General features: G+C 36.0%; 2 protein-coding genes across 9 annotated transcripts in view; one reads left to right on the top strand and one right to left on the bottom strand.

Moving 5' to 3' along the window:
* The window catches only part of KCNIP4 (potassium voltage-gated channel interacting protein 4), a 209,911-nt gene extending 207,329 nt beyond the window's left edge, over positions 1–2,582 (top strand). For all 4 annotated transcript variants that reach the window (XM_039379047.1, XM_027713749.2, XM_027713748.2 and 1 more), the window contains exon 8: positions 2,419–2,582. In XM_039379047.1, coding sequence (XP_039234981.1) covers positions 2,419–2,466 — 48 coding nt within the window. In that variant the 3' untranslated portion in view covers positions 2,467–2,582. The remainder of the gene's footprint in view (positions 1–2,418) is intronic.
* Positions 1–17,113, bottom strand: part of PACRGL (parkin coregulated like) — a 34,288-nt gene extending 17,175 nt beyond the window's left edge. For 3 of the 5 annotated variants that reach the window (XR_005562705.1, XR_003539383.2, XR_005562706.1), the window contains exons 1-8: positions 16,813–16,891; positions 13,365–13,522; positions 11,741–11,808; positions 10,630–10,720; positions 9,349–9,483; positions 7,644–7,751; positions 6,632–6,712; positions 5,148–5,285 (exon numbers count right to left, since the gene is read on the bottom strand). Coding sequence is in view for 1 of the 5 variants with exons in the window: in XM_027713753.2 (XP_027569554.1) it covers positions 5,229–5,285; positions 6,632–6,712; positions 7,644–7,751; positions 9,349–9,483; positions 10,630–10,720; positions 11,741–11,808; positions 13,365–13,505 (681 nt within the window). In the remaining 4 variants the exon portion in view is untranslated. Of the gene's footprint in view, positions 1–926; positions 5,286–6,631; positions 6,713–7,643; positions 7,752–9,348; positions 9,484–10,629; positions 10,721–11,740; positions 11,809–13,364; positions 13,523–16,812 lie in introns of those variants that run through there. The other 2 variants (XR_003539382.2, XM_027713753.2) reach the window with 2 other exon arrangements.
* Between the last annotated feature and the right edge of the window lie 6,994 nt (positions 17,114–24,107).

Below are 24,107 nucleotides of genomic sequence, written 5' to 3'. Positions count from 1 at the left end.
AGAAGTGTGTTCCACCAGGGAAAGGCTGCAGGACCCTTTGAAGGCTATCTCAGGCAAGAGTTGCCGGTTTCTGAGAACTGGCATTCCTCTACTTGGAGTTGGAAGCCAAGTTAGCCTCCTTTCTCTGCTTGGTGGTGGTGGAAGATGGTCTGACTCAGGTATTGCTTCATATCTACAGCAGCACCGTGAAGAACAGAGGCAAAGGACTAAGGCATTCAGGGTCATAGGTGAATGTCAGGGTGAGTGACACAGGTCCTTTTGATAATGATAAAAAGGCTTCTGGGATAGGTATTTTCTCCAGGAGTAAGCCTTGCCATACACAATGCTGATGGTATGGGCTAGCCTGAAAACAACAAAGAAGCCATCTCAAACCTAAGAAAAACTGCCTTAAAGGTAGGTCAGATCTGTCAAAGTTCATTCATCCAGGTTTGTGCTTCATATGGACAATGTTTCATATGCACTAACACCTCCTTATGTCTTGAGTTAGGAATCATTAAACAAATCTGTTATGTGTAGAAAAATGTACTGAAAAAAGAGGCAAGTGAAAAAGATACACTTGCCAAAGAATTCCAATGCAAGCATCTGCTTTTTTTTTTCTTTTTTAAATATGGGAAAAAAAGCTACTAAAACTTACCATATTCTAAATGTTATGACAAGCCTGTATTTTCTTCTGAAGACTCTTCCCATTTGACTGACTAAGGAAGGGGCATTGGAAGTAAAGAAACAGCCAACCTCAGAAATATGGAGCTGATTTTAGAAAACTACCAGTTTCATTCATGATGATACACATATAATAAAATTGGTAGGAAGTGGCAAAACACTTAGGAAATTCAGAGCACATTGTTTGTGTTGCCCATTTGCTGAGCTTAGTTTCCAGTTTATATTAATTAAATGACAAATGATGCCAGTTATACCAAACTTCAACCTTACATTAATCAGTGATCTTGTCTAGTTTATTGATATTTTAAAGCAATGCAGTGGGAAAAAAGTTATTTATTTTAACTTTCAGTAATTTAATATAGTAATTTTACTACACAAATTTTTAAGCATTAATCTACATATTTTTTGAAATTACATATAATTGCTTCCATAAGTTATTTTATCAGTACAAAATAGTGCACAGATCATTTCTTACAGCAACATCACTTGAGATGGCATATGGAATCAAAGATGAAAAACCCCACTGTGCATGTTTCATAACATAAATTAAGCAAATTACTCAAACCAGTCATTTTTACAAAGCAAATCACCCACTAGACTGAACAGTGAATAATTTAACTGGAAATTGATACTGAACACTTATTATGGGAAGAGTTATGTACAGAAGTATCACATCCCTATCAGTAGTGGAGAATACTATGAGATAACCTCTAAGAAGTGGGGTCTTTTAGGCATCTTTCAAGAAACTTAGAAAAATAATTTATCAAATTCAGTCTTTTTATTCACTTGAATTGAACATGTCTAAATTATCTCTCAAGAAAGTGCTAAAGAGTGTGCATTCAGATTAAAATATAGGCTGATTACAGTGAAGACCAGCAAATGCTAAATGAGCATGTAATAAACTCGTGTATTGTGTACATATATTGTTTTGTGCAAGCAACTGTTGATCCAGAAATGCCAATAAATATGGGCTACTGCAAGTAAACTCTTTCTTCTATACACTGAAATGTAAAGCTTACAAAGAAAAATACTGTTTTCCAAGTGCTGTGTTGAGCACTGTGTTGAGAGTTATTTACTGATAAAAACTGGAATACAGAGGGATGCATCACTAAGCATTATGCAAAACTTGGGAGCTGAAGATCTTCTTAAAACATTACCTAATGCAAAGCAATCAGAAAGCAGAAGTAGCATTGGAAAGCAGTGACCATCTTTCAGTGTGAGCACATAGAAAATCTGAACTGAGGAGCTGAAGAGTGTTGTGATACTTGCCAAACTGATTGACTCTTCAGTTCATGCAAAGATGCACACTTCAATCTATTTTATGTTAGAGTTGTCCCTAGCTATGTAGCAGATTGTCCTAATATTGCAAAAAGGCTCCTCTGTACAATGCATAGAAGTAGCAATTCCATGTATGGAGTTGCACTTCAGATACAACTATTCCATGAGTTCCATTGTCTAAATGTACTATTTTATAGTGGGTATAAACTGATAGCCTCTGAAATATTGCAGACTTAATTTTCTTAATATGCTATTGTATCCTTGACAGGGTAGTTTTGGTCTCATTAATATATACAAAAACTTATTTAAGCATAGATCCATTAACAGCCTTTTTCTGCTAACAATTTCTCTAAACAAGCTGAAAGAAAATGTTGTAATTAACTAAAATACAGTTAGTTCTACACCATGGCACTATAGATATTGGCCAGCTAAATTTGTAATGGTGTATGATTTTTGGTTTTGTATTGTCTTTTTTTACAGGATGAGAATATAATGCGATCCATGCAGCTCTTTGAAAATGTGATTTAATGAAGACATTAGGTCTACAACCAATGGACAAATATGAGCTATTCGGCAACATTATCTAAAAGATGGATTTCCCACTTTATCATAAATAAAGTTACTCAGCTTTACACTGAGACATGGATTATGCAAGTAAATTTTTTATTATAAACTCTTCCCAACAAAAAATTCTTTCTAAATTATTAAATTTAGCTCTTCAACAGCGGCTACTTAGTTAACAAGATTGTACTGAAAAAACAAGTTTTTACTCCAAATTCAAACAAACTGACAGTATGCAGCTTTATTATCATTCCAAACCCTAGTTAAAACAGATACAATCACAAGGAGATTAAAAATATATTCTTAGTTTTGCTACTCATTTTTACTGGATTAAACTCCAGGTATTCAAGTGTATTTCTCAAAACTTAGCTTCTAATTTATACAGAGGCACTACCATGTATTTTCCCATTTCTATGGTGTAGTCCTCATTTTTGAATGACACTTAGAGTTAATGCTATAATCAGTGTGCAATGCACATCTTGCTGCAATTGCCTTCCACCTTTGACTTACTTTTCTCTTCCAAAGAAAAAAAAACCCAAACCTAACAAAATTGATAACCTGAGAGGAAGAACTGTTATAGAACAAAAACTCAAACTGCTTATAGGTAGGTTTATTCCGTAAAAAATATGAGTAAGCTTCTATCAATCACACTTACCTAGTAAATCTATCACAACAGGAATACCAGGCGTCCTACATACTGTATTTCTAATTCTTCTCGGATGTGTCTGCAAAGTTCTTAGCTTAAAATTAAGGATCTTCTAACTTCTAATTTTTCATGAAGAAAGCTTAACTGGATCCTAACACTTTTTTCATAAGTATGTGTCTTTTTGCCTTTAATAAATAAAAAGGCATGAACTTCCTTTGAAACTTCCATCCCACTTCAGTGCTGAGAATGAATATCCCTATGTAGTAACATCTACTAATAATGACTGCTAGTCAGGCTAACATCTATTTCAGCTTTTTGTAATATCTGTAACTACGAGACAGAATCAGGAAGAAATGGAAACTTCAGCTATATATCATCTATATGTGATAAATGCATTACATTTTTTTAGGATCATTTCTTCATTAAGATTGGAGCTATTTATTCTGAACCTAGAGAGATTTTTCTAAAAAAGTATGCACCTAAAATATAACAATGCCCCTCCATCCATGTAATTTTTAAGATATATTGTCCACAGAGTTTATGACAATATTTTAAAATAGGTGAAATGCTACCGAGATAGGCCAACCTTCATTGTGACATTGCTGCAGAAAATGTGAATTAATGAAGTAGAAAGAACGTTGCAAGCATTCTTTTGTAAAAATAAATCAGGTATCTATTCTGGTGTAGAGATGGGATGTTACAGGCATGTTGAAGGCTGCTCTGCTATCACCAGTGTAGGATAAGAGTAGTACAATACATGTACACCTGAAATCTGCTGTAGCGTGTTTGTGTAAACTAAATGTGCACATTTTGTAAAAAAAAAAAATAAAGTAAACATGAAGAAAAAAAAGGACCATGATCAATTTTTTTCACTTGTTAAATACTTGTTGGCAAAACTGTTAACTGAAGAAATACAATTAAAAAAAAAAAGAAGCCTAAATACATTTATCTTGACTTAGCACAGTTCTTATCTCAGCAGCAATCATACCACAGTCCTGAGGTAAATTTAATTTAGTCAAGCAGTAGTAATTTTCAAAAAAAAGCTGAAATTGCTTTCACATGACAGACTTTTTTAATACTCTACGCATCAGTATCTTCTGATGACAATAATACCCCTCCCTTCCAACATTATGGAATTATTTTGCAGTCAAGTTCAAATACAATCATGAGCAAATGCTGCAACCTACAAGGCTTGACAGAGAGGTAAGCTGGCATCTAAAATGCTTTTGTTGTTTTTAACTCCTATTTTTTTATAGCTTCCATGTTCAGAAGTTTATTAACTTGTCTAGTCTGGAATTCACAAGCTAGTCCCAAGCATATCTGTGACATTCCTGAACCCAGTGCAAACGGAGCACGGTGTAAATACTCTGAAGTTGCCTCCTACATCCAGCTCCCATTCAGCAGGCCCAAAGCTAACTGGAACTAATTAGCTGAGCAAACCCTAGGCTGTGGATCTGGGGAGCAACCTGATACCTTTGCACTGTATTCTCCGAGCCTTCCCAGCATTTCAAAACAATGTGCTGAGAATGCACTGAGCAAGTTCAGCTTTGCACCATATGCTCCTTGTTTGGTGTGTTCAGCTTCACACCTTGAAAAGCTGACTCTGAAGAACTCTATGAGTGCTCACAGTTTTGTGTCTAAATGCGTCCATCTGTGCCTGTCACAAAATAAGTCATATGTTTCAAAAGCAGGTATAAATATGTCATTTAACACCAAGTTACTTACTATTTAAGTAATTACTGCCAAATTATTTTGCATCACCCAAATATACAAAACACGTTAAGCACTGCAGATATATTAAATGAAATTGTAGTTTATGACAAAATAAGAATCAATATTTACTCTGCTTTTGAAATAACAGCAGGTTAATCAATGTCATCATAAGCACAATGCATATGCAAATATAGAGAAGTCTTCTGTAATTACATATTCTCAAACTGATAAGACTCCCACTCTCCATCATAGTGAAGAATTGTGATTATTTTAAGAGAATATATCATACCCCAAATAAGTGTCAGTGATGTTCACAGGCAGCTTCTTTCCAAACTTCACCTTACAGTACAAATCACTATAGATTTCTTGTTCAAGGGGAGATAGAACAATAGGTTGGAATTTTCGATTTGATGATAGCCACAGTTGGCTGTTGAAGAAAACAAAACAAAGTTAAACAAAATAAGGAGCACTAGCACTATGTATGACAGTATTCATACAGTCTCTATAAATTGCATAATTCACAATGTTTACTTAGTGATCTTTGCTATTATGAAACAGTAGAAAACTAAAAAGTTACTATTTGATGAGAAATTTACTGTCAAAAGGGCTGAAAATAATAAACTGAGAAAATGGACGATTGTGATAACTAATGCTGGAGAGTAAAATTTCAAGAGAAGGGACATGTAAACCCATACATAAAACTGGGCATAAATACAGACATGAAACAATAAGGATTTTTAAACAGAGGAGTAATATTCTAGAAGAGACTTCTAATAAAAGTAAGAATCGTACACTTCATAAGTAATTTAGAATAGAAATTTGATAAATTAATTAATTGGATTATATAATATTGCTCATAATCACAATTTAGGAGTATTTTTAAAAGACACACAGAAAGACCTACTCACAAAAGAACCAGACAACAAGACTGACAGAAGAGTTAGAGTTTAATGACTCACTGGATTAGTTACATCATCTAGACCTAAATTTTCAGAATGTAGAGATGAGAAATCATTTTTCTTTTCTTGTCGCACTTCATATAAATAAAAAACTCTCATCCTCCTTCATTTGTTGTAATGTTTTTCAAGTCTGTAACTGAACACTGCTACTGCCCTTAAATGAATATGAGCACGCACACAAAAAAATGAAGTGATGTCTACTGATTATTTGGGCACCTACTGATTAAGGCACATAAGCTCAGAACTGGTGGACCTCTATTTATGGTCCCTACTCTTCAGGTTATTCCTATTCTTTATGAATGACCATTGAATATATTACACAGAAGCGTTCATAGGGTCAAAAAAGCAAATATTTTCTCTTTTAGATGAAAATCCAAGCCAACACTCCTCACTTTTTCTTCTTTCCTCATTTCTGTACAATATACAGCACAACATAAAATGGCAATGGAATGTTCATCAGAAGAAACCTCTGCCACCTATTACTTAAAGTATATTTTTTGGTTTATAGCAATTATAGATCTAAGCTCTCAGTTAACCAAGGTGAGTTAGAATGTGAGTGTCAGAACTCCTCAGTAAATAACCCAAACAATAAGCTCTTAGGGGGAATGGGCAGGCATCATCAATAATAGCAAAAAGTAACTTCTAGCAAGAGTAAATCCTGTTGAGAAACATTTAGTCTCAGAAAATGGAATACAAAGCATGCATCCCAGGTCTACTGAAGCAAGAACATGGCAAGAAAGACAGAGATAAAAGTTGTTTTGGCAAAATTGCATTCAAATGTCCAGATTACAGTACAATCATCTGATCAACTCACCTTTCCACCATATTGCTCCAACTTTTGTAAAGTAACTGTAACTCTTTCTCTAAATTTCTTGTCCATTAATCTCCTTGATAGCTATTGGAAAAGTAAAATAAAAAGGTTTGTTGCACAATATAGTACAATATATGGAAAAAAAGGTATAGTAAGTCTATTTTGTTACTTTATTTCATCTTTGGAAAATTAAGGATGAAAAGAATGTTAAAGTATGGAACTCAGTCAAGGCAGAGGAATATAAGGTTAACTTAAAAAACCGAATCTATTAGCCAACAAAAATATTTATTTTATTTTTTTCTTTTAACAAACAAATTCGAAAGAAGCACCAACCTTAAAAAAAAGGTCATTCTTAAAGGGCTGTCTACATAAAAAGTTAACACATTTTTCACATGCATTGAGAGATTTATTACAGTGGAAATACTTTAAAAAAAACTGCTGCAATTTCTCTCTTCTGCACTGGATGTCAAAAAAGGTCCTTTTATTTTGCTGTAAAAGTGCACTTTGCAAGCAGGCTAAATGAAACCATGAAAAGCCCGTCTGACAGAGGAAGGATGTCCTCAGAAGGACTCAGTATAACAATACTTCTCATAATTCTACTCTAAGCTTATTTAATGAAAACTTCTTTGAGCGGAATTCTCATCTGAAAGAAGTGGGAATATTTGCTTATGTTAATTTATTGAAACTGTCACAGTTTTGTTAAAATGTTCGCACACAAAATGGAAAACTCATTTGGTAATAAACTTTCCTCCAAAACATAGCATCTATTTCTCCTCGGGCCTATACTTCCATTATTCTCCAGTTTATGTTAACAACAGTTTTTGGACATTGCTAGAACTTTATAAGTCACCATATTATTAAAGAATGAAGGACTCACTCAGAGGAATATATGAAATAGTGCTTTTCATGGAACTGCTGAGTCCTCCGCTGTATCTGTGCAGATATTACAGGAAACATCTCAACAAAAGTACCATGACAATACAAAGGATTTTTTACTACAGCATTAAGAACTTACATTTGTGAGTAGGTGTTTAAGATGATCATTAAGAGATGGGCCAACAACAGCACTCAGCTGAACTAAAGCATCCAATCCCCTTCCAAATACTTCATCATCCGCATGGGCCTTCAGAGGGGGAAGAAAGAAAACCCTATCAGTAATATTCACACAAACACAAAAGTTTTTCTAAACTGCAATTTCTGCATTATGATTGCATGTAGTATTTTTAAACACTAGAATTACTGTGCAATTGCCAATTGCTATAATGTTTAGAAATACAAGTACAACAGGACTGAATATTAGTCTCCAGAGGCCACATTTAAAAACAGAAGTATATTTTTAAAGTAGAACCAAAAGTATCAACAAAATGTCAGCAAAACTCTTGCATTTCTTCTGAGACAAGGAAACTACAATTTAGTATTGATAAAATAAAAAAATTTGGCATGCAAAACAGCTTACTACACCAACAATTTCAGTATTTCACAGCATATTAGAAATAACCATTCAAATGCAGATATGCTGAAATGGGGAGACACCATTTTACTTACAAATGTAATTATTCAATGTAATTTCTATGTAATTCATAACAATAACTTCCTTTGTTGGAGAAACAGTGGAGCCAATGACTTTCTGCCTCAATTCATTTAGTTTTCTCTACACCTTTGTCACCTGCCGGCAATTATCTAACTCTTATCTACTTCTAGGGTTCCTTGTCATCTTTATTTCTCCCATGGGAAGGTTCTTCCATCCCTAAGTTCTCTAATGGTTTAATTATTCACTTTTCCTCTTGTACTAAATTTTAAGTTTATTTAAACAATTCTTTTTTCACTCCAGCATTTGAGACCTGAATGTTTTCTTTTTAACTAGAAGTGATAGATTGCTTGTGCAGTAGAAGGTTTAAGAAGACTTTATACCAAAGCAGTACAACAATAAAAATTATCAGATGAGTAACAGTAATTGAGGAATAGGTAAGAATACTACTTCTAATTTTGTCTTCAAACTAAATCAAATATACTGATAACACAGAATTCTGAACTTCTGTTACACCTCTGATTTGAGATCACAAAGAATTTTCAAGCTTTCAGCAATCTCTATAAAATCAAAACTGAAACAGCACTAGATTAAAGAACAGGTACTTGCTGAACCAGAAAAGGGCTCTGAAAAATATGAAAAAGAGCCAAAAAAGATAACCCTTGAAGCCAATATCTCACTTTGTTTTCTGAAGGAATAGAAAAGTTAAAAACATTTTAAAAATTAAGAATATGACCACAAATATTTTAACTGTGTTCTTCCCTTTTCCTCATTGACATATTCTATTTTACCTTTGTAGCATGTTTTGAATTGTTAGATGTAACAGATGATTATTTATTCCATCTCCATTTTACTTCACTTCATTTCTGTTTTTTGCATGTGGATGTATAAAAACACCACAAATACATATATTTATTTCCGCTTATATACAGACCTTTAATAGAACATTTCCACAAAATTTGCCCATAGCTATTGTCATATAGCTATAACGAGTTGCCCATTTGAATTTACAGTTAAATACATATTTAGCTAATAAACCAAGGCAGGGTTTACAAGAGAAAGAGAAACCATTCCCAACCCCCAAACCAAAACTCATGCAGTAGATTTATCACATTAATATTTTCCATGTAGTTCTTGCCAGCAAAAAAAAAATCAAACCCATTAAAATCTCTTCATGAAGAGTAAGACATACCAGTGTAGCCTTTAAGACTGGAACTAGACGAGGCAACAAGGGAATTGCTTTTTCAGCAGCACCTTCAACCAGAAGTAATTCTCTAAAGCCCTCCTTTGAAACAAATGTATAGGGATGTTTTGTCTCTCTTAGTCCCTGTTGCAAATGTAAAATGTGTTTCTTAATAGTGTGCCTTCTTTTAAACAAAAACACATTTAAAAAGTTCCACATAGCAGCAAGATAATGTTTAGATTTTGTCAGATCAGTTCAAAACATAAAGTACACTAACTCCACCATGTGGAGCCACTCAGTACAACTCTCCTCACAGAATATTCTAATTCATTTTTCTTTTGGAGCATTGAATATTAAAACTCACATTATGAATACTGCCTATTGAATCAATATGTGTACTACCTTTAATCTAACTACCCAAGGTATTTTTTCAACAAGACCAGGAACAAGAGCAGGCTATGTTTTTGTACCCTAAAGGAAAAAAAAATAGAAGATGAACTATGGAAGGAAAGATGCCCCCCACCACACATCCCTCTCTGTAACATCAAAAACTTGTTGATGGTACAAAGATGCCCTTCTAGTGTTGAAGGCCTGACTGGCAGAACTCAAAGATTTAAAGGGCAATGGTTGAAGCCTTTGTTCTTTCCACAATAGGAGCTTTATGTTACTTTAGGAATTGACAGTTTTGTTTAATCTTTTAAAAATAAAGAAAAAAAAAAAAAGAATAAGCCACCTCTGGATATGCACTCTATTCTATCTACAGCATTGGATTCATCATTTATTTAGACACCTGAAACATACTTGGTGATAAATGTCACAGATGGTTCTGAGAAAATAGAAGCCTCAACATAATGCATAGTACTGTTCTTCAGTTTATTTACAGGATGCTATTTTCATTGTACTAGTTCAATCTATTGAGAAGAACACACTTACTTCAACAGGGAGGCTTAATATAAAAAAATAATCAAAGCAATTTAGTTTACAAAAGAACCTGCAAAACTACAAATGGATTGAAGATTTCATTCAGCAGTTGGAAATCTGAGATGCAGTCTTGCATTTGGCCAGTATGTTGAAGATTAAACAGCTCTACCTAGCTCTCTCAGAATGCTCTAACTAAAGAACTACAAATAGCAATGCTCTTGACCGTTTTCATTCATACAAGATCTTCACAAATTTTTTTTTGTATTTCCCTAGTATGTGAGCCTAAATTAGCTAGCTTAGATTGTTAATAAATGACATTTGCAATTAGGAAATGGTTGTATGCTTAATGTTGCAAGAAATTGAGTTTACCTCTGCCAGTGTTACAAGGAGAGGATCAAAGGGAACAGTTTCAGGAGGGCATTCCCATTGCAGTTTGTGCTTTACTGATCCATGCACTAACCTATATAAAGAACAAAGTTTTAACAAATCATCATATAAGAATACATAATTTATTACTACCACTATTCGCTTTAAATGTATCAGCAATTAGTTTGTAGTGTTACTGTGTTATATACACAATCTCATGTTCTCCTTAGCGAAATCACAGAATCCCAGAATCAATTAGGTTAGAAAAGACCTCTGAGATCATCAAGTCCAACCTAGTGTATGTATAATGGTATTTAACAATGAAATTATAATAATTTCCCAAAATACAGCAGTTTCCAAAATTCTGCTCCTAATCACACAGAAATCAGAAAATAAAGGTTATAAAAATTATAGATGCCTCTCATGCCAACACCGAAGACGCTCCTTTTGCAAAGTTACTTATTTTGATAAGTAGCAAGAAACATTTTCCTCAAATGGTAAGGGAAATCAGTTGAAACTGAAAGAAAATCATATTGGAATTTATTATTTACTCCTAAGATACAGATAAAGGCTATATATTAATGATTATTTTATACAAGGAAACACATGTACATTGTATTAATGATTACTTAAATTTTTGTAAAGTAATTCTGCATCCGAGTAAGAAAACACTAAAATGTTTATTGGCTATCCAAAAGTAATTTAAAACACCATAAACTATTACTTACAAGTATTTTTGTTAATATCTGATATTGCTGACAACTACAGAATTGGAATATTCAATAAAATGTTGTCATACTAAATACTTCAGATGAAAAAGGCTGCAAGAGGTCTACTTACTAAAATGGCACTAAACAAGATTACCTGGAGAAATCAAGTCTGCAAAAACTTAACTATTCTTTAAAAATGTGGTTTTAGTATTAATACAGCATAAAAAAAAAACCAAATGAAGACAATTTCAAAGGCATGGAAAATTGCTTTCTGCTTTGAAAAGAGCTGAGCATTAGAAATCTTTCCAGAAATGAATGGAATCAAGCAACCTAACTAAAATATCAAACATGAAGAGATGAATTTCATAATATATTTGGTAAAAATTTAAACAAACCCTACACACCTGCACGGAATGCCTCCTTTAGCATATGTAGCAGCAAATGCAGATGTTGGTCGAGAATAAGCACCAAACTGCAAGGACAGAGAGAAGGAGCATTATTTATTCATAACAGTAAAGTTTTATAACTATTATAAATATGTTAAAATGCAGTTTTCCAAAAAAAGAACTTAGTCATACGATTCTAAAACAAATAAATAAAAAAAGAACTGCAGGTATGGGGTGGAAAACATATATTTGATACACTTATCAGAAAACTGCTCTTCAGAATTGTCTGGCTAGGGAGTTTTTAAAATGAATAAATAATGTAGAATCGGCGTTCTCCCAATGGAATGACCTTATTTTTCTATTTTCTCTTGCAAATGTTAATACTGAAGCCTTACACGTTCTTTACTTAACAGATTAAGGAGCTCTCACTTTCCTTATGCTCTTGTATTTATATTGGTAACATGCAGAAGGCAGTTTTATGCAGTTCCATCTTGATCTGAGTATAGACAAAAGTACAAGGTGGCAAGATGTGGGAGAAATACCAAAAATTGGGCAAGATGGTATGAGGGCACTGGAAATGCACAGGGAGGTTCATACTGGGTGAGAATCTAGAACTCACTGGAGAAGGAAACTAGGAGCTTCACAGGTAGAAAAGCTGCACAAATTTGTTTTTTATCATATACACGGTTCCTATGCATATGAACCATTGTGTTATTTATTAGCATGATCATTCAATGCTGCTTCCCATTTTAAACACCTTATCACAAAGCATTTAAAAGCAAATACCATGAAATCTTAATTTTTATCTTTTGAGTGTTTGAACCTACATTAAAATCATTAAAATTGTTTGCATGATTTGATGAGTTCATAGCTTAATTTAAGTCATTGTGCTACTTGCAAAAAGATTTAAAGTAAAAAAGATGCCCACATTAAAGTATTCTGCCTCTGTTTATTGCAAACTACTACCTCACCCAACTACTCCTGCATTTAATTCACTTTCCAAAAAGCCTGTGACATTACTAATTGTCAAATTATGTGGACCAGTGGTGAGCTATAATTCATGTATTCAATGCTAGTTCTTCAGGCACGTGACTTCCATGAAATAAGCGACTCCATTCATTATTCTGCTCCCAAGACCCTAAATTTTTCCTAAGTATTACATATTCACAGTAATTGTGAGTTTCATATAATGCTCACCAGCAATTAATTTGCTAGATTTCAAGAAGTCTTGATGATCTTCAAGATGCTGCCTGATTCTTAGTTTCATTGCATAACTGCAATAAGTTCCTCTAAAGCAGCAGGTCTCAAAGTTTAGAAGTATATTAAAAAAAAAACCAAACCAACTCTCTTTATCTCTTAGCTCTAAATCTCTTTTTAGGGCAATAGTACATAGAAGATAACAGTTACCATGCAAGCCACAATTGTACCAAAACACATTTATTAAAAATGTAATAAACAATGTTATGCCTCAGGCATTTGGTTTAGAAGATAGGGAATGTATGATTAATAACAAAAGTTTAATTTAAATTTAAAAAACAGGACCAGAGGAAGCATGTTCTGCATGTCATTTCATAAAGTAAGGAAATTTTTTCCAATCAGAGATGGATTTTAAACAAACAACCCCCCCATCACCTATACATACTGGATCGATAGTTTTAGGATTCAGCTTGTCACTAGGCTTTGGCTGCGGTTTAATTGAAGGTTCTGGAGAACATGGTAAAGGAGAGGATGTCTTGCTTTTCTGTGCTGCAGTCTTTGGTTTTATTTGGATGTGTGATGACATTCTTAGAACATTGCTTCCTAAAATAAAAAAATATTAAAAACATAAAACAATTTTCATTCCTATATGACAAACTATCGAGGGTTAGAATCCTCAGGCCATAAAACTGACATGAACAAACAATCAAGAAAATCTGAATAAGTGCACCAGGAAACAAAGGCTTATTCTTATACATCCTATGCAGTGCATGGGATAACTTTAACAGTCTTGTCACTCGGTCTTTCAAATGCACACATTTCCTAACCTGCTCCCCTTTTCTTGTGTTCTTTGAGACCTGCAGCTAAAGTGAATTAGCTACAGTCTGCCTTTAGGTAGCCTACAGGAATGCAAGCAGCATTACGGGGCTCAGCAGAAGAGCCCAGAGTGAAATAGGCTGGTTGGGTACAGTTACATCAGAAGAAAGCAACAATCTGAGGAATAGCCAGGATGAAGAAATGAAGAGAAGCGCAAGTACATTCAGGACACAGAAAACCCAATGCAGAATCAGTAAGAGATGAGAACAGAAATGTAAGGCAGCAAAGAAAGAACACAGAAAATGAATTCCAATTCCACGTAAGAAGAACGACTTTTATTTTTTTTAAAAGAGTGCAAAAATAACCTTCTGTTTACATCCTTAAATACTGATTTAGATACACTTATCTTCTAAATGTCAATGCACCAGCTACATGTGTCACTATATATGTATGTAATTGGGTTAAAGTGTCCCTAATAAAATTAATAGTCCTCTACCTATTTAACATACCAAGTCTGACACTATGATGAACAAGATAAATTACTCCTGGAAAATTACAAGTTTTCAAATATTAATAAAACTAAAAGAGTGAAAATGCTGGTTTTGAATATTATTAATGTTCAGTAATTTATGCTATGGTGCATTCTGGATGGTAAAAAACAATTTAGTAAATAAGAAATTACATTCCTTTGTGAACAAGAAATGACACTACATAGAAACAAAAACTATAGGAGGCAAATTAAATAATACACAGAAACAAACATTGCCTCAAGGATGAGCAAAATGCTTGCCATCCAGCTATCACCTTTAGCAAGTTGATGACACCTGTTTTTGTCAAAAATGTGATTAAATTCCAAATACTGAGATCAGGATGAACTAGAGAGGCAGATTTTTTTTGCCATGCTACTCACACACCCACAGCTCTATGAGCCACCTGCCCTAATCTCTGCCAGACTCTTGCACATACAGTCCTTGTTTAGCTTGGTTATTCTAATTCTTCCCTCCAAACAGGACTTCCAGTCACGTACTTTTGTCACAGAATCATAGAATATGCTGAGCTGGAAAGGACCCACAAGGATCACCGAATACAACCCTTAGCCCTGCACAGGACCATCCACAAGACTCACACCATGTGCCTGAGACTATCATCCAAATGCTTCTTGAACTCTGCCAGGCTTGGTGCTGTGACCACTTCCCTGGGGAGCCTGTTCCAGTGACCAACCACCCTCTGGGTGAAGAAAGTTTTCTAATATCCAACCTAAACCTCCCCTGACACAACTTCAGGCCATTCCCTCAGGTCCTGTCACTGGTCACCACAGAGAAGAGATCAGTGCCTGTCCCTCCTCTTCCCCTCACAAGGAAGTTGTAACTGCAATGAGGTCTCCCCTCAGTCTCCTCCAGGCTGAACAGACCAAGTGCCCTCAGCCCCTCCTCACACGGCTTCCCCTTAAGGCCCTTCACCTCCTTTGGACACTCTCTAATAGCTTAATATCTTTCCGATATTGTGGCACCCAAAACTGCACACAATATTCAAGGTGAGGCCACACCAGTGCAGAGCAGAGCGGGACAATCCCCTCCCTTGACCGGCTGGTGATGCTTTGCCTGATGCCCCCCAGGACAGGGTTGGCCCTCCTGGCTGCCAGGGCACTGCTGATTCATATTCAACCTGCTGTCGACCAGGACCTTTTCCACAGCTTTCCAGCATCTCATTCCCCAGTCATCATCTAAATTATGAAATCTTCAGGATTGTTTCTGTTTCTGGTAAAAAATTATAAGGTCCCAGCACTTGTGTAGATATGCTATGTCTTTATGACTTGTGTAAAGAATTAAATCTAGCACCTAAGTTTTAGTGAATGTCAAGAAACAACATATAATAATGATTACCAAATTAGCTAAAATACAAAGCAAAACTAAACCTGAAAGTTTAAATCAATACTTCTTGATGGATGATTTAATCAGAAATAGTGATTCAAATCAGTTCACCCACTGTACATCCTATCTTCTCTATCTTACTATTTCCAGAATGCAGCCTGTCTCCAGTGACAGTCTTTTTAAAAGAACAAGCGTACCACAAATAGACAATTAAGTCTCTTCAGAACACACAAAAACGTACATGACACTTACATGAACTATTCGGTAAAATGCAAGTCATTAAAACCAGAAATAATTTGAAGCCCTAACAGACAAACAATAACACAGAAAGCAAATCTACTGATTTTATGCCAGCTTATTATCATTAAACTCTAATCACATTAGTTACAAGGCATATTTTTAACTATCAGAAAAATAAGAATCAAAATATTTTTTTTACTATAAAAACACCAGATAAGTCCTTGACAGTAGCATCATATATCACAAAATAGTGCTATCACTGTCAGCCTTTGAAATATACAATTGCTCATAATATGAACAGTCAGCTTGCTAATAACAACATAAATATTTTTCTCAGAAAAGTATTAAAAAGTAATTCAGATGTATTTAATTTATTCTGTTTCCCAGGAAGTAGTCAAGATACATGTCAAGGACTTTACTGAGTTTTTAACTAACAACTGAATCTAGAAAAGTCAGTGGTTGTACCATGACAAAAAGTAAATGATAAAAAGTGTGACAATAAGCAGGAACAGTGTCAGCCCTTTGGGACAGAAATGAAGATAGTAGTAAGGACAGTGATAATGGTTTTGTAAAAACGCAACTGAGGCAATATACTGGCAGAGGTGGAACTGGCACTGAGCAGGAAAAGTACTCTTCATAAGGAGGTCTCAACCTTCAGAGATGAAAGCCCTTGTGTAGTCATGAGCTCGGAAAGTCACTCACACGTGTTTGCAGAGAGATCAGACGGCTGAAGTACAGTCGTGAATCAAACAAGCGACGTACGAGGTCTGATACAGAAGTGACCCATCTACTGGTAGATGACAGACTTCAAGTAAAGGACAGACACTTTAAAAGGAAATAGGAAAACACCTCTAAAAGACTACTTTCAAAGGAGGAAAAGTGCAGCCTGGAGTTCGGTCCTAGAAGCCACTTAAGGCAGGCAGAACTAAAGTCAGTAGGATTTGAAAGGCGAGGTTGCTTCCTTACCCTGGTGAGCGCCAACTCTCCCGAGCGCAGCTGGGGCAGAGGCAGAAGGAGACGCGGGGCTTCGAGCGCCGTCACTGCCGAGAGGCTCCAGCGGAGACGCTCCGGCGAGTTCCCACAGAGCCGCCGGCCCGGCCCCCGCGGGACATCCGCAGACCCAGTGCGAGAACGAGGGGGACACCCTGCTCCCCTCGGCCCCTCTCCCGTTCCTACAACTCCCGCTGATCCCGTGGAGCGTCGGGCCGGGGGCAGCGCTGTCCCCGCTCCGACGGCCCCGCGGGACGGGCGGCTCAGCTCCCGGGGACGCTTCCTGCCGGTTGCCAGGGAAACTACGGGCCGCCGGGAGCCCAAACCTCCTCAGAGCTTGCTGAAGAGCGAAAGTCAGATTGAAAGGACGATGGGTTTTAATACTTTACCAGGGAAAAGAGAATTTGAGAATGACTTTTTTTTTTAATGTGAGAAAAGTTTGGCTTTCAGGGACAGCGCCACGTTCCCATTTGTGATTGTCCTTGTTCCAAACACAATGAAAGTTAATTTTTAGTTTCTTTCTCAGATAACCCACTCATACAGTACTGAAATTTCCATCGGAAATACTGTATTTATTCGTACACTGTCACATCTGAATGAGCTTTAGGGTAAATGAGCTTTTGGATAAAAGGGTACTTTTTAACTTGACCACAAGGGTACTTTCTTGCTTTCTTTCAGAGACATGTCTGTTCTTTCATGCACTCAACCATCAGTCTCCAAGCAAAATGTTTTCTTGATTTGCTTGAATTTTGTGAGATACAATCTTTCTACCATTGCATTCTTTCTCATTTCTGTCATTTTTACTGAAGAACTGATTGGTACTTTAGAAGTGGATAAGAGAGGCTATTCTCTTATTTTATCACTAAAATAAAATAAAGTAAAATAAAATAAACCAACCCCCCCCCCCAAACAAACAAACAAACAAGCAAACAAAACCAACAGGAAAATGCAGAGACACTGTTGAAAAATAGTTATAGACTATTTGAAAAATGCTATAGGCATTAGATTTTGGCCAATGCAGGAATTTAATAATTAGTTTTATCTAACATAAATAGTTTGTATCTCCCAATAATGGGAAGCCATAAGTGAGGACATTTGCAGAGTTAGAATAGGGCTGCATAATTGAGTGCCATTGAAATGCATTAGTGCAAGAGACCTTTTGGAAATACAGAAGGAAAAAAAATAATATAAATAATGTTGGAGAAGAGAAGTTTTTTTTTCCTAAGTGTTTTTAGCTCAGCTCAAGAGACATTACATTACTTTCACAAAATTATTTTACTTTTCCACAGTGCTGAAGGTAATAGAGTAATGGATGTCTTTTTATCCATAAATTTTACAGACTAGTAAATAATCTCAGAAAAATCCAATATTTGTAAAGCAGACTATGCAAGTCTTTGAAAATCACACTAAAAATACAAACCAGCATGATCATCTCCATGATGAGAAAAAAAGAACTGCTTTTATGAGCAAGGTTTATTTTTAGTTCAACGTTTTAGTATCATTTTATACATGTATCTGTTATAGCCGATTTGTGAGTACAGAACAGACTACAGCTATGTTCGAGTGTGGAAGAACGTAGTAGTACAATGCCTAAGTCAGTAGGAGGTATGAACTGCTGTGTTGTATGAAGCAAAATACCACTGATCAGCTCCATGGAGTCAGCAGCTCCCACTGAGTTCCCGGAGGCACAGAAACGACAGGGTTGTAAAAGAACAAGTAAGACTGCAGTCTCTGTGCAAGAGCAGGGCTTAGTTTAGAGTTCAATCGTTTTCCTAAAAAATACAAAATAAAAGATTGTTGTGTACTGCAGTGTGTATGGTACCATAGGGAGTCCTGCTGGACTTAGGGCTTTGAATGCACAGACTGCACTGCTCACCTTGCAGGGAGACTTGGTGTGTGAAATCAGTGTATGAGAAACACCTGCTGATCTGTAGATGCCTGATAGACATGGGGCCCTTCATTTCATATCTTGGGGCATTTCATCTCTTGAACTTAGAGAAATCACTACATCTGGCTCGTTGCCTTCATGCAATTGCCTTCATGCAAGGCTATCTCAGCCATGAGGTTCTAACCCGGGGTAGGCTGGCTTTGGTGCCGAACCAGCACATCCGTCCCCATATTAGGCACTCAGCACAAGGCATCCCTGCGTGCCTGCAAAGATACACCCTGCCCCTCTGCCCGTGTCAGCAAGGCTCAAGCACCTGAGTACTGGGAACCTGATGGGTTTGAGTGGGCTTAATCCTCTTGGGTGGGAGTCTAACTCTCCCACATCCGTGGGAAGAATACAGACCAAAATGATCCTAAATTTCTAAAATAGGTTAGGATGAAACGTTATCCTTATAGACATATTTTTCTAACTTGCATGATATTTTTAGAGTTAGGAAAAGAGAAGTCTTAAGGCTAAACACGCATTCAGTCCATTCAGTTCTGATTCCTACAGTATGATCTTAAAATGGTTCACTGTTTTTGATAGTTGTAATAGGAACTACTCTGTAGCATTTAAACATATTTGGTGGATGGACAATTTAGGAGGAAAAATACTTTATGATCTACACAGTATAGATCAACAAAACATGAAAAATTTTATAATTTTCTTCATTGTGATGATACCACTTTGTAGTTTTAAATATGGAGTTATGAGCTACCATTTATAACTGTATACTTGTGCAGCTCCAGTTATTATTATGAGTTTCTCCATTATGCATTTTTGGTTTGTTTAACAAACTGCCATAAACCTTTCTAAATGCTTGAAAATAATTAAAGACAAAAATTTCCAAAGAGTATTTATCATGAAAAGAAATGCAGGCACTTATATGTATGTGTGTTCAGTTAAGCATATAGAAATCTGAAAATGAAAGCTAACTCAGCACTGATTATTTACTTTTCTTTAATTACACTCAAGCAATTTCAATAGAATGAGTGATTAATTAATTATCTGTTACTGCTGATAAAACCAATATGCAATTTGACTTCTTTTTTTCATTAGTCACAGTTAAATAGTTAATTACTGAGGGGGAGGAGAATTCACCAAAGCCAAATGAATTCTGAGGCTTATGAAATTAAAACTGAGACTTATTGGAATATGGCTAATTGAAAGAACATCACATAAACCAGTTACATGTTAGATCTTTTTGTCTGAGCATATTTATACCTGTATTAAGCTAATTAATTTGATATGGTTTGGGCTTGGCATGGCACGTGGCCACAGGCAGTTGAAAAATGGTGGGGGGAATATTTCTTGACAAGTGCAGGCTTTTGTATGTGGAAGGAAGAGAGTCGGCCCTTTAATTTTTGCATCATTTAATTAATTTATATTGTCAACATTTCCCTTTCAATTTGTAGCAGCATTTTTGTTAGAGAATAAATGTTTTATACTGATTTGTTTGCTGTATTTTTCTAAATACAAGAAAGAGACTACCAACAAACTTAAAAATTCATTCATCTTACATTTTACTATATTCTTAAATATTTATCTAATAATACACAAACTGATATGTTTTCATTTGAGATTATTTTAGAAGTTTCTAAATCAAGTGCAATTTTAACCACTGTTGGGGGCTGACAACTCTTGCAACCTAAAAAGAACAGTAAAAGAACAAAACGTGTTTCCTCAACATATATGATAATTCCTTTTATTTCTCCAGTAACTTGGAAAAGTTAGAAATTCCCACTGGTCTCTCAAAAAGTACACATTTAAAACTGAAGTCTAGGAGCGTTTTCCTTAGATAGTCTTCAAACATCATTCCCCAGAGCTTTTATCTTGACTTAACCACTCTATGTGCTTTATAAATACTACTCTATAAAAAAGGAGTTATTTTACAGGGTTTGGCAATAAATGTGAGCTACAGAACAGACTGTAGACACCTAATTGTAGTTTTCGGCTTCCTTTGCAAAGATTTAAATGCTCCAGGCACTTTCATTGACGAGTGCTGCACAGACGATTAGTTCAGTGCCTGTCAGAAGTTGATGGACCTGTGAATATGGCCTTTTATCTTCAGTGAAAATTGGTGTGAAACAGCATCACTTCAGTTGAACAATTCTGGATAACAGCCCATGGATTGTACAGGATTGCTTATTCTTTTTCTGTAATACACCAGAAATTGCTTGATTGCCTATTATTAAGTGCTAAATTGCTGTAGGGACTTTGGATTAGCAAATCAAAGTCCCATGTAAGACTTGGAGGCAAGGTCCCAAGAAACTAACTGACCCATGGGAACTTTCAGGTTTTGATGTTGCAGAGTAACAAAAATTCATACAGGTATGACCCCCAAATTTACAAATTAATGACACTCCTAATGAGGATCACGGAGTACATGGGACACGGAGTACTGTTAGTGTGCAGACATGGTGCTTTGGGTATGATTCTTGAATGGACGTACAAGGCTGAGAAAAATCAAGTAGTTGCATGGGCAACTGCAGTTAAATTCCACACCAGGCTTTTTGACTGCTCTAAAGGATAACCTGCTGATCTGCAACAATTAGGAAATTCAGGTTTTTCCATGTACATGAGTACCTGAATGAGTCAGAGAAATTTATGCCCATACTGATACAAAGATGGTAGCTCATCATTGCTCCACATTTCTTTACTTAATAAAGTGTTTCAAGCACCTCTGCAATGGTTCAGTTATACTCATATTCATCTTGTACCTATCTTCAATGAACTGTACTACCTCAAAAAATGGAATTAAGATTAAAATGAGACATGTTAGGATTTGGGTTTCTTCCCTGTTCTAACTTCTCATATTGCCATCAATAATGGCAGTTTGAATTTGCTCTTTATTTTGATGATGCCAGTTGTTTAGGAAGGACAATTCATTCTATTGCATCACTCGGTGGTCCAATCACAACTACTTCTGTAAAAGTAGTTTGCTTATTTATGCAGAGAGATCCATTCCCACGAGTATAGTCATAAGAGTCAGGACCCTCTATTTCTTTGAGTCATTGGACCTAAATCTGAGTTTTATGACGCTTGATTTCCTGCCTCTCTGCTATTCACTGGAATCTTCATTCCTAATTTGTCTCACAGTTAAACACCTAAGAAGAAGATTCACAGAAAGGAGCAACAGTGACCTGGCAGTGGCCACCGCTAGCTCATGGAAAATGTTAAGCAGAAAGCTTTGGTTTCAGGGAGAATTAGGTGACAAACACTTGGAGAAAGAAAAGGGGAAATTGGATAGATATCTGTGAATTCTTCTCTGGAACTCACAATGCTCAAAGTTTTCAAAGCTAACAAAAGTTTTTGGAAGCAGTGCTAGAAGGCTCTCTGGATTATAGAAAACTCAGGTTCAAAAATCTGCTTTTGCCTGATTTTTAGTACAGACTTGAACCCAAGTTATCCTGCCTCTCAAACCTGACAAACACATGGTGATATATCCTAGTATTAATCTCAGCTGCTTTAGGGTATACCTATAATATTCTGAATTTTCCCAGAGTACAAACCTGTATTAACTACGCTTTTCGCTGAACAGATGTAGAAACATAATGAGAGAATGTATCTGTGAGTGTAGCAATCCTGGAAGATGAAGTGGTACCCAACATCACAGAAAATAGTGAAAGAACTAGAAACAACACATTCTTTTTATAAATCAAAATCTGTCTTTAAAAAATGGACAAGATATTAAAAGATGACTACTTTATCACAAGTGTGGGTGCATTAAGAAATGTTCACCACTGTTTTATATTGCAGGTAGTTTTATGTAATATGATCAGTGCCACTCCATGCAAATTAAAAAAAAAGGGTAGCACTGTGGCCTTTCTCTTCATCCTGCCATTATTCTCTTCCTGCTGATTTTTGTCAACTTGGAATTTGTTTTTAAGAATTTAAAAAAAAAAATTCTCATTGGATAATGTTCTTTAAATGTAAGACAGACATGCACAAGCTCTAACTGTACTCATCAGATGATTTTTCTCTAATTATTTGAAAATAAAAACTCCCTGATAAATTTCTAAGGCAGGATAAATATAATTTAAATTCTGCTGAGGGAAATAATTAAGCGAAGTTGAAAACTTGCAGCTGATTTTTAGGGCGCTGCTATGAGAGCTGACTGACATGTTTTCCCCATCAGGATTGCATAGATAAAAACCCCAGCTAAAAAGCACACTGCAGTTTTGTGTTTTACCACTCGGTGGCGATGATTCCCTTTTTTTCCTTCCCACTTCTGCGCTTCCTCCCAGATAGCTGCTGCTCTGCGTTCTGCAGCCTCGATTCAGGGGAAGAAACAAGGGGAAAATCATGTTATCTGTTACATTAAATATCAAAGGTGGCAAAAAACAAGAGTTTGTTAAATGAAAATTTAAGTATTCTCTAGTTCAGTTGTCAGAGAAATTGTATTCTTTAATAGGGAATCTCACGAATTTTATCTCGCTCTAGGGCACGGAGCAGTAGTGGTGCATTAAAGTATCGATTAAGAGCAAGTTTACTAGACTTTATAGCCCTTCACAGAATAAAGCAAATTATGATACATAAAAGAAAGTCCTCCACAAATTCACAAGGCATCATAGGAGTATTTCCACTTTTTTTTTTTTCTTCTTTTTGCAAACAGCAAGAATAAATCCATGTAGTTAGTAATTCTTGGGCTGCAGAGAACACGCTGAGACAGAGGTATAATTGGTCTGGCTAACCAAATGTATCCTGCAGAAGCTGTAGCTAGGTACATTGTTGACTTTCTTAATATTATCAGACCTTTCTGCTTTTGCCTGAGCCCATGAGGTTCCCTCTGCTGGATCAGACACAGAGGAGAGCTGCAGCAAGAACATCAGGCTGTGCTCTGAGGCACACAGAACATTTAATGTCTCCCACACAGCAAGCACAGCTGGCAAGTGAGATAACAAGTCCAGGCATGGTAGGAGAAATATCTTTGTTTAAGACATAGAGTAGGCTTGAAAGACAGGCTTAAGGTTCACAGGACTCAATTCAAGATGATGTTTAAAAACTAGTAACAGCCTAGGAATATTGACTGTAGTGATGGTGTTGAGATTGGGAGCTGTGGTAACAGCCATGACTAAATAACATAAATAGAATCAAAGGTAGTGATGGCGGTAGCAACAGTTTTCATGTCTTTTCAGAAAGTGGTGCAGCAACAGCCACTCTGTCCCTGCCCACACAGGAGCAGCAAGTGGATGTGTAAGGCTTCTTTACTGTCTCTTGCTCCATTATTTGATTTTGGAGGAGGATTAATTGAAACCTCTTTGTAAAACAAATAAACAGACAAAACCGGGGGGTGGGGGGTGGGGTGGGGGTATGTGTGTGGGGGGTGTGGAAGTGGCTGGGA

The sequence above is a fragment of the Pipra filicauda genome, unplaced genomic scaffold (assembly GCF_003945595.2).
Source record: "Pipra filicauda isolate LSUMZ 115617 unplaced genomic scaffold, ASM394559v2 scaffold153_size1761393_pilon, whole genome shotgun sequence".
NCBI lineage: Eukaryota > Metazoa > Chordata > Aves > Passeriformes > Pipridae > Pipra > Pipra filicauda.
Note: the sequence above shows the minus strand (reverse complement) of the source record. Positions and strands in the feature narration are given on the sequence as shown.